The following is a 15,630-nucleotide window of genomic DNA, read 5'->3' on the forward strand; positions in this document are numbered from 1 at the left end:
CCACAGGTGTGAGCTGCCGGTGCTCTTCTGGGTGTTCAGGCCAGAGCAGGTTTAAACAGGTCCAAAGAAAAGGGAAAAACAGCCACAGTCCAGGGAACTTCTCTGCCACAGCTAGCTAAAACTAATTAACAGCAAAGGAGAGCTCTGTACCTCTGTCTGTCCATCTGCAGACAACCCGGCCCAGGAGCAGGAATGTGGAGGAGTGAGTGCAGTTTCTGAAAATAAACTCTGCCCTTCTCTCCCTCCTTTGCTCTCGGAACAAGTCTTAAAGGTGCAAAAATTATAATTCACCATAAACACAACAAACAACTGGAGATACAAGCATCATATAGTCAACCTAGGACATACCTCCAAGACCATTCAGTATTCCTTGATGCCACCAGAATATAGGATTGAGTGCAAAAGATTTTATGGAGTTGGAAGTCATTAAATCTGCTCTCCCCAAGGAATTCTCATTGTTGGTCTGTGCCCCAGTGGATGTTCCTGCCACTGGGTTTATCTAGGTGCCCGCAGGGAACGAGGAAGATGTGGAGCCTCCCAGCCAAGTGTCTTCCCAACACAGATGACCAGGCCCATAGATCACCAAGACTGCCCAATGAAGGTCACTGAGGATCATCCAACGTGGATCCTCCCATGGAGGATGGAGCTGGAGCAGCACATGAAGCTCTTCCTGCACTCAGGGTGCTTACAGGGCTTCAACCCCTTAGTGGCGCCTCCGTTGGTGTTTGATCAAGTTTGATCTCTCTGAGAAGCTCTTCCCACACTTCCCACACTCGTAGGGCCTCTCCCCGGTGTGGATGTGCCGGTGCTCGGTGAGGTGGGAGTTGTGCTTGAAGCCCTTCCCGCAGTCGGGGCAGCGGTAGGGCCTCTCCTCGGTGTGACTCCGCTGATGTACGAGGAGACTGGAGCTGATCTGAAACCTCTTCCCACACTGGGAACACTCGTAGGGCTTCTCCCCGCTGTGGATGTGCTGGTGCTTTCTCAGGTCTGAGTGCCACCCATAGCTCTTCCCACATTCCAAGCAGGTGTAGGGCCGTTCCCCAGTGTGGATCACCTGGTGCCGAATCAGGGCTGAGCTTTCCCTGAAACTCTTCCCACATTCCCCACACTTGTAGGGCTTTTCCCCAGTATGGATCTTTTTGTGTTCCGTAAGCTGGGAGTTGAGGCTGAAGCTCATCCCACACACCCCACACTCGTGGGGCTTTTCTCCAGTGTGGATCCTCTCGTGTCTCCTCAGGCCAGAGCTCTGCCTGAAGCTCTTCCCACATTCCCCACACTCATAGGGCTTTTCCCCAGTGTGCATCCTCTGGTGTTGCATCAGGTAGCCCTTCTGGCTGAAGCTCCTCCCACACTCCCCACACTCAAAGGGCCTCTCCCCGGTGTGGATCCTCTGATGATGTCTCAGGTTGGAGCTCCAGCGGAAACGCTTCCCACATTCCACACACTCGTAGGGCCATTCCCCAGTGTGGATCCTCTGGTGCTGGATCAGATCCAAGCTCCGCCTGAAACCCTTCCCACATTCCAAGCACTTGTGGGGCTTCTCCCTGCCACGAGGCTTCTCCACCAGCTCTGAGCTCTGGCTGGATCTCTGCCCACCTTCCTGGCTCAGGGGGGCTCTTTCCTCCCTGCAGCTCCCTGGGCTGGGTTTGCTGCCACTCCTTGTGCGGGATCTCCAGGGCTTTTCCTCCTCCTCCATTTCCTCCATTTTCATTCCTCCCCGGGAATGAAAAATCCTGGTCTGGGGGAAAAAAAAAGAACAGAGCATCTTGGACTGGGAGTTCCTCCTGTCCCCAGTTCATCTCACCAAGTCATTGGGCATTGTGTGTCTATAAGAACCTCCAAAACACCAAGGTTCAGCATAAAAATCCTCGAAACTTTAAGACACAGATCAAAACCTCCCCAAACATCAAGATTCAGTAAAAAATTCCTCCAAAACATAAAGATTCAGCCCCTAAAAAAAATAAAGCACCAACATTTAACCCAATAGAGCTGAGAAATGCCATGACTCACCCCTGTGAAAATCGTGGAACCCCTCAACAGTCACCTGCTGCATGTGGGGTGGCAATGCTCCTGGGGCTGAGGGGAGGCTATAGATACAAGGAGGGATGGAACCTTGTGGTGATCCTTGTTTCTGCTCCTCCTCCTCCTCCTGTGTCCTATTCTTCCTCACACTTCTCTTCCTCTTCCTATTCCTCCTTCTCCTGCACAATCCCACCCTCTCCTGCCACCTGCATCATTTGACCATTCTGTTCCTCAAGCCTGCTTCTCCTTCCCTTCTCCTCCTGCCCCCAGCCCCAGCACCCACTGCCGGCTCCCTCTTGCCCCCAGCCCCACAGCATCCCAGCGCAGGGGCAGGGATGGAGCTGGGGCAGGTCGGGCTGGGGCAGCGCTGGGCTCTCGGCCGCTCCCGCCCGCACTCGGTCCCCACTGCAGCCGCTCCCGCCAGGACAGCGCGGGGGGGCCCGGCCTTGGCGCTGCCCCACTCCCACCTCCCCAAATTCCCCTCGCGGGGCCATGGGGCCGAGGGGGGGCGCAGGTGGGTCCAGGTGGGGAACGCGGGGAGCTGCGAGTCTGCCTGGCAACTGGTGAGTCATCAGCGCCGCGGGCTCTGATTGGCTGAGCTCGGCCCGAGCCCTGGGGCTGCAGCACAGAGGGGACACCCTGCTCCAGGGGGGATGTCCCACAAACGGGGGACCCCATGGAAGGAACCACAGGAAAGTGTCTTTACAAACAGATGCTCTGAATCTGCTCGGAGATAGGGCCAGACAACTTTTATGTAAGGAAGTGACAGGAGAAGCCATCGGTTTCAGAAAATGCTATCAATTGATGACACAGACTGCTGCTCAGCCAAGGTCCTGCTCTATTAATGAACTTCCAGAAGAACAACAAAGCCTTAACAGAGCCATGAATATCGTTTGCTATACAAAAGTGGGGAGCATATTAAGGGGGTATGTAATAGGAGGATTGGGAAGTCTGTACCTCTCAAGTACTTCAGCCAATGGGGAAAGCAGAGGGAGATGTGGCCAGAATTAGGATGAAAAGGAGGGCTGTGTCCTACAACAAGTGGAGAGATCCCATGGGAAATGTCCCTTGGCCTCTCCCATTTTAAGAATGAAATTAGTTTCACAGGACTCCTCTGTCTGCTTTGTGGACAGAATCGTCTGGTGATGTCAATTTTCCCGCACACCCTGGGGCTCATCCCGAATTCCTTCCACCCTCCGGGGCGGCGGGCAGGGAGTGCAGCTGAAGGTGCCTCACCCACTTTGGGTGATCGGCTCCCTTGGCTGGTGGCAGCACCGGGGATTGATTGGGGACCCGGGAGTGACCAGGAGACAGACGAGTGACACATCAGGGGGTCTGTGAAGAGTCAGCAGGGAGAGAGCACTGAAAATCTCATCAGTGAGTGCCCTGGGATCCTCGGGGAGTGAACATGGCAGGGCACCCATGGAAGGGAGAAAAGGGAAAGCCAGGGAGGGGTCCTGGCCAAAGGGATGATGATCGCAAAATGTCTCTGAAGGGTCCCTTAAACATATGGGTGGAGTTTTTCTTTTTCCTGCAGTTTCAATGCAAAGTTTAGAGCATTAGAGTATTTTTTGTATTACTCCCAATTCTATATTGGCGGTTACGTTCAGATCAGAGATGTGAGAATGAGTTTTTATTCTGAGAAGGAGAAAAATGTGAATTGCCTTGGAAATTTTTCGTGTATGTTTCTGCGATGCTCTTCGAGGAACCAAAATTTTGGTCTGGGTTCCTTGATGTTCATGTCTCGGCTGTATTTTGCAAAACTAGAAGAGATTGAAAAGTGAGCCCTTAACTCATAAACAGGCAGCCAAGAGAGGAGCTTTAGAAATGCAAATTAACACTGTCAGGGCAAAATGGGGACAATGTACCTGGCTCTTCTTGCCTGGGGCGGGAATTGGCTGATTCCCTCTACCCCTCACCCCAAGCTCTGCCTGCTTGCACAGATGGAATCTGCACAGCTGAAGGCAGAGCCCATGCTGAGGATCTCTGACTCTGCAACAGAAATGGCTGAAGCTGCAAAGGGAAACAGCAAATGGAGAATGTTGGGAAAACTTCACTAAAATAAGGCGGGGGGGGGAAATCATCCCTCTGCCCACTCCAACATCTGCTGTCACTGTCTGTGCTGTACAGGCTGTATCAGAGCACTGGGGGTTTTGCTAGAAGAGGTTCAGGGAGATCAGTTGGAATTCAAGTATTTGATGATGTAATTAGAAAAAAACGGTCAATTGATGCAACCCTAGCTTGCGGGAGCACCCTAAAATGGGGAAAAGTATTGAAGGGCCACCAGAACAAATCTTACAACACCATGGACCAGCCCCTGGGAACCCGAACCAATTCATATCAGGAGACAGAGAACCCATTTATCATTTCAATGGCATCATTAGATTTCAAGCTGTCCTCGGAATTAAAACCAACCAGACAGCTCCAGCTCCTGACATTCCTGCCGACCAAGCCACTGAAATGAGGAACACAGCATTTCACCAGGGGATGGGATCAGATTATCTGTGAGCAGAAAAAACCAAGAGTTTGTGGAAAACTAAATTTCTAAAACTGCTGTTGGCAAAGAGAAGAAAAAGGAAAAGTGCCGAAGAACATAAAAAAGGAAATCGGAGAGCAGTTTATGTATTGTTCAAAACACGGAAAGGATGGGAATGGGACAGGCTTTTGTGGCTCCCCGGAACACCAGGGGTTAAACGAATGCTGCTTCTCCTCTTCTGTGCTGCAGCAACTCTCATCTTTTTACCATGCTCCACACCTTGGCAGTGCAGCTCATCCAGCAGCTGAGCCAGGGCATGCAGGTGGCAGCCAGGCCTCCTGATCCACAAACGGCTACAAAAGGACAGGGAATGAGGGCACCGAGAATAATCCCAAAACCAAAGAGGACCCGGGAAGGACAAAACAGAGTCAAGGAGTGAATCTGCCTGGAGATCGGGGCAGGGAGTTGTAGAGAAGGGGAGAAACCATCAGTTCCAATAAATTTTACAAATTGACCCAGACAGCTGCTCAAAGTCCCGCTACATTCCCGAACTTCGAGGAGAAGAACAAAGACTTAACAGAGCCATGAATATCGGCTGTTATACAAAAGGAGGGTGCACATTAACGAGGACAGGCAGCAGGCGCATCGGGAAGTCGGAACCTTCCAAGGATCTCAGCCGGTGGGCAAAGGCAGAGGGAGATCGGCCGGGAAAATGAGGATAAAAAGGAGGCTGCGGACTACAGCCACGGCAGAGAGCGCACGGCAAATGCCCCACGGCCTCTGCCCCTGCTCGGCAATAAAGTCACTTTGACAGGACTCCTCGCTCTCCCCCGGGCACACGAACCTCCGGCGACGGGAATTTCCCCGCCCGCTGCCGGCCGCGGGGCAGCCCCTCTGTCCTACCCACAGCAGCCGGGCCGAGCCAGCGCTGCTCCGGCAGCGGCTCCTGCCCGGCCCCGGCGGGAAGGAGACCGCGGGCAGCCGCTCCCGCAGCGCCCTCAGCCCGGGGCCGGCACGGGCCGGACACGGCACCGGCGAGCCGCCGGAGCCCCCTGCCGCCCCCTCCGCCCGCAGCCGGCCCCGAGCCCCCGCAGAGCCCAGCGCGGCTCCCACCTGCGCCGGGGCCGCCTCCGAGCTCCGCCGCCGCCGCCTCACCGCGCTCCGGCCGCTGCCGCCGCTGCCGGGCCCGCACAGCCGCTCGGCCAATGGCGGCGCTGCGCGGCCACGGCCGCCCTCAGCCCGCCGCCGGGGCCGCGCCGCGCCCCGCTCCCACCAATCAGCGCGCCGCAACCGCGACTGACGGCACCGGCGGCCAATGGCAGCGAGCTCGGGGCGGGCTCTGCGCACGGCCCCGCCTCGCCCCGCGCTCTCGGCGCCCCCGGGCTGCGTGAGGGGAAAGCCGGAGATGAGGAACAGCCCCGGCACGGGCCCGGGCCGAGCCGGGATTGAGCTGCCCACACAAACAAACTTCTCCGCGCCTCCCGCCACGGCTTTCCCGGCCCTGCGCCTCCCGTGCCTCCGCCTCTGCGGGAAGCCCAGGAGCCTCTCTTCTCCTGCCCCTCGTTAGTGCATCAGAGCTTCGCTTTGATTTCCCCAAAAAGGGAAACCTGCCCCAAGCCCTGTGGGTGGGTGGGGGAGGGGAGAGATTTCTGGCGGAAAACTCCAAAGACTCGGAGCAGGAGCAGGAGAAGTCAGTGCAGAGCCTTAAATGCAGCTTTCCCCACGCCTCCCTGCTCCCAGCTGCACCTCCTCCCCCGGCAGGGCAGGAGACAGGGAATGGGGCCATGCTCAGCTCATCCCCCGGGGCTTCTCCCTCTGCTCAGGGACAGGAGTCGTTCCCTGCTGCACCCTGCGCTCTCTCCCGGCCGAGACTTCTCCAGGAACTTCTCGGAGCGGAGTCCATCCCCTGGGCACAGCCCCCTCCGAGTGCTGCAGCGTGGGTCACTGTGCCACGGGCTCAGTCCTGCCAGGACAGGCTGCTCCAGCGGGGCCCCTCTGCCCGCGGGCTCACAGCCTCCTCTCAGGCATCGCCGAGCTCCAGCCCGGCTCCTCCAGGGGCTGCAGGGGATCTCTGCATCCCCATGGACCTGCAGGGGATCTCTGCAGCCCCATGGATCTGCAGGGGATCTCTGCATCCCCATGGACCTGCAGAGGGATCTCTGCCTCCCCATGGACCTGCAGGGGGATCTCCGCATCCCCATGGACCTGCAGGGGGATCTCCGCATCCCCATGGACCTGCAGGAGATCTCTGCATCCCCATGGATCTGCAGGGGATCTCTGCATCCCCATGGATCTGCAGGGGATCTCCGCATCCCCATGGACCTGCAGGGGTATCTCTGCAGCCCCATTGTAATATATGTTATGGAATAATTCGTGCTTATGTAAAATATACATCAAGTCAGTTGTGCTTGTACAAAAAGATTCTTAAAGTTTTAAATGACCGGTGGTTGCATCCCGGGCTGGAGAAACCACAGATGGCAGAGAAAGAAAGACCTAATTTCCAAATGAAAAAAGGTAGCTCGGTGCAGAGATGGGCTCTTTCCGGGGACAATCCAGGAGACACCCAATGTTTAACCCCTGGTCTGCCGGGGAGCCAGGAAACCAGGCACACGGGCATTCCGCCCTGGAAGCTTCTGAGGAGGCTGCTGGGCTGTGCTTCAGCAGAGGAGATGGAATGTGGCTTACCACTCTGCCCTTCTCTAAAAACAGAGAATGGGTCAGGAGGTTTGGGCTCTGAGCACACAGCAGCCTGGCCCAGGCACAGGCCGTGGTGGGACAGGGGCACAGGAGCCTTCTGTGACTGACCGTGGCTCTCTGGTTTCTCTCTGCAGGCTGCCAGCTCCTCATGCCATGGAAACGGCCCCACTCGGCTGCCAGTCTGGGAGGGCTGGAGGGCTGTGGGTACTCATTTGCTGTCAAAAATAAATTGTGTTTTTTTGTCATTGTCATTGTCATCATCAGAACATTTCTTTTTATCCTTTTCCAAGCTTTTGGCCCCACTTCCTCCAGGGTAATATTTTTGTGTCCTTCCTCAGCCACTTGATGGCATTTGGCAGGGGGGGGGTTAGCAATGTGAAAAGTTCAACAACAGCTCCAGTTGCCAACTGCAGCAGCCCCTTCAGGAGCCCTGAGCTACCAGCGAGGTCCACGTGTGCCTTGCAAAAGGGAGTGGTTTGCAGATATGGGGTTGTTGCCCTGCTGCAAAAGCTGGGAGCAGATCAGAAGTGGCAAAATGCCATTTTGGCTCAACCCCCACCCAGGTTCTTTATCTTTTCCCTCGGTGATAGGCAGACAGGGCTGGATCCAGCGAGGTTCAAGTTCTGGGTGCTCCCTGGCACCAAAGGGATCAAGTAAACTCTTGTATGCAGTGACTGCAATAGGGCTACTGAAGGAAAAAAGGGAATGTCACGAGATGGGGAATCCTTCTTGTCTCCTTTGTCTCCCCAGGAGCCCCTTGGGGAGGGAAATGCCCACTGGGTTTATCTGACTCCTTCCAAGTGTGGGCCAGGGCCAAAAGTGAAGATGATAAAAAAAGTTGCAGACTTCCCATTCTTTAGGAATCCATTAAGCACAGGAAAACGGCATGGATTCATTTGTCATGTGTGCATGCGAAAGGCAGAAAGGTCAGAACGAGGAAGACTTATTTTACTTCTTCATTTTGGAGATCCCTCCCCAAAATGGACCCCTGAGTCATTTCAGGGAACAGAACCACACATGCTTAATTGCCTTTTTGCCAATTAGCATGTGAAGCGGATCAGAGGAAGTGACAGGGATATGAATATGCATTCATATTTTGTGTATTCAAGACTTCTGTAAATAAAAAAGCTTTGTAATACCTGTGATTTTTGCAGTGTGCATTAGGGAATTATCCCACGTAATGCCCGGCTGTCTCAATAAACATACACTTTCTAACTTTAAACTCTTAGAGAGATTTTCTCTGTCTCAGTTGGATATCGATATTAGATTGATATTCATATTTTAGTAAATCATTGTCTTAAATAAGTCCTAGTATGTGAATTAACATGTCTTTTCTTAATATTCGAGTAATTATTCTTGCATTGCTTCAAGATAAACTGGTATGATTCAAAGAATATCCACTGAGGTATACACAGAGCTTGGATTTTTCATAAGCAAATTGCAGTTGTAAAGTTTTTTCACTGAAATTCTGCCACTTGTCATCATTTTAAAAGTCAGCTATTAAAGTCAATAACAAAATTTCTAACTTTGAACAAAGGGAAAAAAGTATATGGTTTGCACTAGAAAAAATAGAAATACAGAAAATGTCTCCTAACCAAGTTCCTTGCCCTGATCAAAACATCTCCCAATCAAGTTCTTCACCCTGAACCTGGCTGGTAAAGAAAAATATTATCAGTAAACGTGGATGAAATTTTGCATAAGTTAATAGTATTCAAAATCCATGTTCTAATCCTATTATTATTTCTTAGACAACAAAAAAAGGGGAAAGGGGTTGGATTGAGGGTACACCCTCCTCCCCTCTGAGTCTGTTCTCATGTTTTACAATAAATCCTACAACAGTACAATACAGCTGCCTAAAATATGGACACTGGAAACCACAGACAGCATTACAAATGATCACCTGCCTCATGGACAGTTCATATAAGGACTTGATTTGTTTACAAATTATTTCTCATGTTTACAAACAGTTTTTCTGTTTACAGATTGTTTTCTGGGAGTTCAGTTTTTCCCCAAGGGATCAAGTGCTGAAAGGTTGTTTTTTAAAATTGGGTTTTTCTCTAAGGGTTAAATGGGCTCAGGGTTAAATAGCTTTCTGCTTTTAGAGATAAGTTCAATTTGTAACCAAGAAGCATTATGCCTGTGGCCTGAGTTCTCCCCTAACAGTTCCTGGAGGGGAATGCTGCAGCTCCAGTGCAAATTAGATGCACGCTGTCCTCTGTCACCATGTTGGCAAAGGGCCCTTGCAGATGGGTGACAGAGAACAATACACAGAATTTTATAAAGAAAAGAAGGGTGAGGTGTTCCCATGATTGACAGGGGTCTTGACCAATCAAATATCTCCCAAAACTGCAGGCACCTCACGGGCCAGAACCTGAAGGGGCATGGAGCTCAAACCAATGAGAGCTTCCAGGCCTGGTCTTTCAAATGCCCTGTGTAAGGGGGGGCTTGGGAAATAAAATCTCTCTGTTGCCCCATGAACTCGGGAGGAGCAGTCTTTGTCTCCTGTGCCCTCGCTGCCCCATGAGACCAAAGAGATGTTCACCAGGGCCCTCCCTGTTTGTGGCCGTCCATTGCCCAGCTGAGCAGGCAGCCAGTTGTGTTTGCAGGGAGCTGCCACAGGCAGACACACAGCAGCTGGAGATTTGAACAGCAGGGCTTGGGCCAATTCTTCTTCTTTCAGAGTGCAATAATGGCGCAAAAGCACAAGGAAACATGGCAGTGTTTCAGTGGAGTCTCTTTGTCCTGTGAAGTTCAGTAGCTGTTGGTGTTTCTGTGCTGCTGCTAATCCCTTCCATGAAAAAATCATCCCAGGAAGGAGCAACAACATCTGACACTCACCAAGTGTTGCCACCAGTTGCTCCAGGTGCTGCTCCCAACAGCCCCTGTAGGACGGAGCACAGCCCCCAGTGCACACCAGCTTTGGCTGCCCTCTGGCAGAGAAGCCCTTTTGGGGCACAGGTTTCTGGGCAGGAGATGGGCACCGGTGCTGCCAGGGCTCGGGGGAACTCTGCTTGGGCGGGGACTGTGCCTCACCTGCTGCTGTCAGCGCTGCCCGGGCCCCAGGGCTCAGAGCAGCATTCCTGCCCTGGCCCACACGTTCCTGGTCTGTGTCCCACGGCCGTGCTTAGGTTGGCCACCATGTGGGACGTGTCCCGAGGAGGCCGTGCCAGCTTCTGTGGAGGCCCCGTGCCCTTCCCGCCGCGGCTGCGTCGGCAGCTGCGGAGGCTCCTGCTGCTCTGAGCCCGCAGAGCAGGGCAGCGTTTGCTGATGGGCTGAGCCCTTCCTAAAGATCCTGTTGGGCTGTCTGACACACCTGGGGCAAGGCATTCCTTCCAACCTGGGCCACTCTGGGGGGCTGGGGCTGGCCCCAGGGCAGGTGGCAGTGAGTGCAAGGGCCCTTGGTGACACGGTGCAGCATGGTCACCGTGGAATGGAACGGGACAGGGATTCAAAGGGCCCTTGGTGACACGGTGCAGCATGGTCACCGTGGAATGGAACGGGGCAGGGATTCCAAGGGCCCTTGGTGACACGCTCTGGCAGAGGTGTTGGCAGTTACAAGTTACAGTTACACTCCACAGTGCTCGGTGCACACGACGAGAGAGGACGCGAGAGAGCGGTGCTGTGAGGAGCCCTCGCACAGCTACTTGTTCCTTGCTGACCCAGAGCTTTCCCAAGGTATTATTCCTGCAGGTGAGCTCGTGGCCAGACCAGAGCACTTGGTGACCCCTGGCCTTCCCGAGGCATCTCTTCTGCAGCTGCCCTCGAGGGCAGACCGTGGCATTTGCTTTTCACTGCCCTTGACAGGAGTCTCCTGTCCTTGTGGCTGGAGCCCCCAGGACCAGAGTGCAGGACTTGCTGTCCTGTAGCCTTGCCAAGACTTCACTCTTGCAGGTGCACTCAAGGCACGACTGCAGCACTTGCTAACTTGGACCTTTTCCTTTTCACCTTCTGCAAGCAGCCATGAATCCAGGCAGTGTCGTAGAGCACAGACCTGCGAGCGTGCCCAAGCTGGCCTGGGGGAAGGAGGAGAAAGAAGGCCCTGGAACTGCCCCAGCACAGCAGCCTGAAGAGTTGGAGCAGTTCCAGCCACGGCAGAAGGGTGAGTGGCAGAGCTGGGCCACAGGGCTGGTGCCTGCAGCCAGCTTGGCCCCATGCCATGCCATGCCATGCCATGCCATGCCATGCCATGCCATGCCATGCCATGCCATGCCATCCCATCCCATCCCATCCCATCCCATCCCATCCCCTGGGGCCATGCCCATGGACAGGATGGAATAGGGGCCGGGCAGACACCCCACAGCCGTGCTCCGTGCCCTGGGCCGTCGCGGGGCTGTCCCTGCCTGGGCAGCGCAGGGCTGGGCTGTGTTCTCCGGCCTCTCCCGCAGCCCCTCAGCTCGGGCTGCGCTCGCTCTTTGCCAGGTGCAGCCGTGCAGCGCACACGAGAGCAGGAACGCACCCGTGGCCGCTTCCACAGAACAGCGCAGGTACCTGCAGCCATCCCCACCTGGGCTGGGCCTGCTGGCACTGCTCAGCCCAGCACTGTGCTCGGAGCACTCCATGCAGCATCCCGGGCTTCTTGCCCTTCTGCTGCAGATGGTTTGCAAATTCATGAAGAGGATTCGGGAGGAAGAGAGCAGCGCCATGGGCACCGTGCTCAGAGCGTACTCTCCCATCTTCAAAACCAAGACCAGCGCTGCCCTGCTGGATATGCTTGTGGAGGAGGGTCCTTCCAGCCCAAAGCAAGTAAGCAGCCTGTGGCCTGGCTATTCTTCTCCCAGCAATTGCTTGGCCTCCCAAGCCACACCTGCTGCTCCCTGGGAGCCTTTGAGGCCATGGCAGTGTGGAGGCAAGGGAAGCACTTCTCTGGGGCAGCTGGGCACATTCCTTCCTCCAGCAGCTTTCCAAGTCTCCCCTTCCTTCTTCAGGTGCCCGCCATGGTGAGGTACATCCACCAGTGGCTCGTGGCCAATGAGTTTCCTGAGTACAATCTGTACAGGCCCCTTCTGGATCTGACAGAGGCACAGCCCTCTGACGTGGTGATGGCTCTCCTGCGTGTGGCCCCATTGTGTGACAGGTACGGGGCCCACCTGCCCAGAGGGCTCAGGGCTCAGCAGCCCTTCCCCCTGCGCAGCCTGTCCCAGGTGTCTGACACAGAGAATTCCAGGGCCTTCTGGCTGCTCCCTTTGCCAGCCCTGGCCCCTGCCAGCCCCCCAGCATGCTGCCATGCTTCCCCCCTGCCCCTCAGGGGCCAGTCCCCACAGGGCTGGGCTGCCTGCGTGCTGCCAGTGAGGGGCAGTGGGCAGAGGCAGGGCTGGCAGAGCAGCTCAGCTCCCCGCTGCTGCCCAGGCCACACTGCTGTGTCCCAGACTCCTCTGAGACAGAGCTCTGACCCCACAGAGCTGCTCTGGCCATGTGGAAGAACATCATGTGCTCGCTGAGGACTGCAGAGCCGGCCATGCTCGTGCTCCTCGATGTGCTGGGGAGCTGGCCAGAGCACAGCACGTGCACCTCCGATGGGGACCACGCGGCTGTCCTTGCCCTGGCTGTGAGTTTCTGCCTTTGCTGGCCCCAAGGCCACCTCTCCAGCAGCTCTCCATCCTCCCTCCCCCACAGCGTCTCCCTGCCTCAGGCGCTGGGCTGAAACCTGGCCTCGGGGCAGCTCCAGGGCCACCAGGCCCGGTGCTCCCCCTGTGTCTCTCCGGGCATCTCCCTCCCGTGCTCGGGCCCTGCCACACGGACACCTCGGCACTGAGCGCTGTCTCAGGCTGCTCTGTCCTTTGCAGGCAACCGTGGTGATGTGGAAGATCCTCCAGCTGCCCTGTGTGCCACATGTAGTCACCGTGTATTTCCCTGGCCTCTTTGTGCATCTGCTCTTCCAAGTGCTCTTCAGCACTCTGGATGTGCCAGAGGAGGTCGATACCTTCTGGAAGGGATGCCAGCAGCAACACGGCCTTGCCACCAGCCCCAGCAGGTGCTCCATGCCAGTCCTCCTGTCCCTGCCATGTGCCCAGGGCAGGGGCCAGTGCTCCCAGCGTGACCTGGGCTTTGCTCTGTGCACAGCTTTGCAGAGCAGACCCTGAAGGCCCTGCTCTGCCGACTGCACTATGAGGATGTGGTGGTGGCCATGGAAGACAAGCGTGGCTGGGACACACTGCTCTGTGCTGACACCCACCACTGTGCTGTGGGCGTGCTGGCCAGGTGAGACCCCCTGCTCCCCAGCTGTCCCCGGCATGTGTGCCCTGTGCCCGAGGTGCCCCACACAGTCCCCGTGGCCGTGGGCCAGAAGGCCTTGTCACCAAGGGACGGCCAAGGAGGCTGCAAAAGGCTGGGAGAGGAGCGTGCCCAAGAGCAGCAACCTCCCAGAGGGCTCAGCTGCCCCTTGCAGGGTGGTGGAGAAAGGCCAGACCTCTGTGAGGCAGTCCTGGGAGAGGTTTGCCCCCGCTGGCTGAGGGCTTTGACTCGTGTTTCCTCCTGTCAGAGAAATGCACCGCGCATCCGAAGCCGTGTGTTCCAGGATTGCGTTCCACCTGCTCGGGCTGCTCAGCAAGGACACGCCGTGCCGGGATTTGGCCACCCTGGCGTTCCTTGTGGAGGTGAGCCTGAAGGCCGACGCTGCCTCGCTGAGCTGCCTCCCGGCTCTCTGCCCTCTCTTGGCCGCAGTGCCTGGGACGGAGCCCGCGCCCTGTGCTGCTGCCTGGGCCCGGCCCTGGGCGGTTCTGGGCTCCCGCCGGCCGCTCCCCCGTCACCGGCCTGTGCCTTTCAGATCCTGGAGCACCTGAACTTGAGTGAGTGCCGGGACAGCGTCCTGCAGTTCCTGTCCAAGCACCTGCAGGGCGAGTGCAGGGGGAGGCGTCGCTTGGCACTCCGAGGCCTCGTGGCGCTCGGCACCACCAGTGTCTCGGTGAGAAGAGCGCAGGGGCTGAAGCCGTGCTGCCAGCGTGGGGCTGGGGAAGGCAGTCCCTGGGGCTTGCCTGGCCTTGGGGCACTGGGGCAGCTGCTGCCAGCTCTCCTGCCTCCTGCTGCAGCTGCCCCAGGGCTTTGGCACAGGCCTTGGGCCCCTGGGCCCTGTGGCAGCAGGATGGTGTTTCACACACTTGTGTTCCACAAGTAGATGGCCATAAGGATGTGGAGCCTGCATGAAAGGCTCGTGGAGCTCCTGAAGGAAGATGACAGCACCATGCTCAGGATGACCACGGTTCTCCTCAGGGGTTTGTTCCTCTGCAATGGTGCCCCAGTAACCAGCACCCTCGCCCTGCAGCTGGCTGAGGCGCTCCTGCCACTCTTTGACAACGTAAGGCTCTGAGCCTCCAGCCACAGCCAGCGGGTGCTGCCCGCACACTTTGTGCCCTGTGCACTCACAGGCTGTGCCCAGGTGGGCCTGAAGCAGCTGACGCTGAGGCCTTTCTTCCTCCCATCCATACAGGAGGACAGCGAGGTGCAGTTGTGCTCCATGTTTATCTTCAAGGAGATGCTGGATGTTTTTCCAGAAGAGGAAAAAAAGGTCCTGAAGGCACATGTGCGCCAGAGCCTGGTGCCACTCTTCTTCCACTGCCACGATGAGAACCAGCGAGTGGCAGAGGTGAGGACTCGGCAGCTGCTGCTGGCCCCTGGCAGGGGCTGGGCTGGCCCTGCCCTGGCGCCTCGCAGGCTGCAGCTCCTGCTGGCCTTGGCACAGGGACGGGGTCCTGCGCCCTGGGCTGTGGGGCCATCTCCGCGTCTCTGCTGCTCTCCAGGCTTCTCAGGAAACGCTGCTCTGTGCGGCCGAGTTCCTCAGGAGGAGGGACCTTGAACAGCTGGTTCAGAACCAGAAGCTGTGGCAGTTCCCCGAGTGCCTGGTAAGGAGGGCCGGGAAGCCGCAGCCCCAGCCTGGAGCAGCCCCTGAGCGCGGTGCTCGGTGTGCGGGCTGGCAGCTGTGCCCCTGCCCGCTGCTGCAGCCCGAGGCCGCACGGGCTCTGCTCCAGGCTCCTGCGGCCCGAGCCGGGTGCCCATGGAGCCCCGGCCCGGGGGGCTGAGGGGCCAACCCTTCCCTCCTGCCGCTCTCTCCAGCTGGCAGAGGACAGCAGCAGCGTGGCCGAGCACCTGCGCCAGGCCCTGCCCTACCTGCAGAGCCCACAGGAGCCCCTGCGAGAGGCGGCCGTCAGGTTCATGGGTGAGCCACGAGCCGGGCCAGGAGGGCGTGTGGGCACAGGGCTGGCGGCGCCGCTGGCAGGGAGCTGTGCCCTGGGCCTGACAGGCTCTGTGTTCCCAGGGACGGCCGGGCGGCACCTGAGGGGGAGGAAGGAAGAGCTCCAGCTCCTCTCTGAGGGTGAGTGAGGGCAGCGGGCTGCCAGCGGGGGCTGCCGGGGGAGCTGCGAGCCCTGCCCCGGCTGCGGAGGGCTCTGCTCCCTGTGCGGACCAGGGCCGGTGTGGGCAGAGCACACAGAGATTTCAGGGCA

At 57.1% G+C, this 15,630-nt stretch overlaps 1 protein-coding gene across 1 annotated transcript in view; it reads right to left on the reverse strand.

The window, feature by feature from the left end:
* Positions 1–703: 703 nt before the first annotated feature.
* Positions 704–15,630, reverse strand: part of LOC146764073 (uncharacterized) — a 47,768-nt gene continuing 32,841 nt past the window's right edge. The window contains exon 3 of the mRNA XM_085565441.1: positions 704–1,544. Within this exon, the coding sequence (XP_085421567.1) occupies positions 704–1,544 (841 nt within the window). The remainder of the gene's footprint in view (positions 1,545–15,630) is intronic.

The sequence above is a fragment of the Lonchura striata genome, chromosome 36 (genome assembly GCF_050655825.1).
Source record: "Lonchura striata isolate lonStrDom1 chromosome 36, ASM5065582v1, whole genome shotgun sequence".
NCBI classification, from domain to species: Eukaryota; Metazoa; Chordata; class Aves; order Passeriformes; family Estrildidae; genus Lonchura; species Lonchura striata.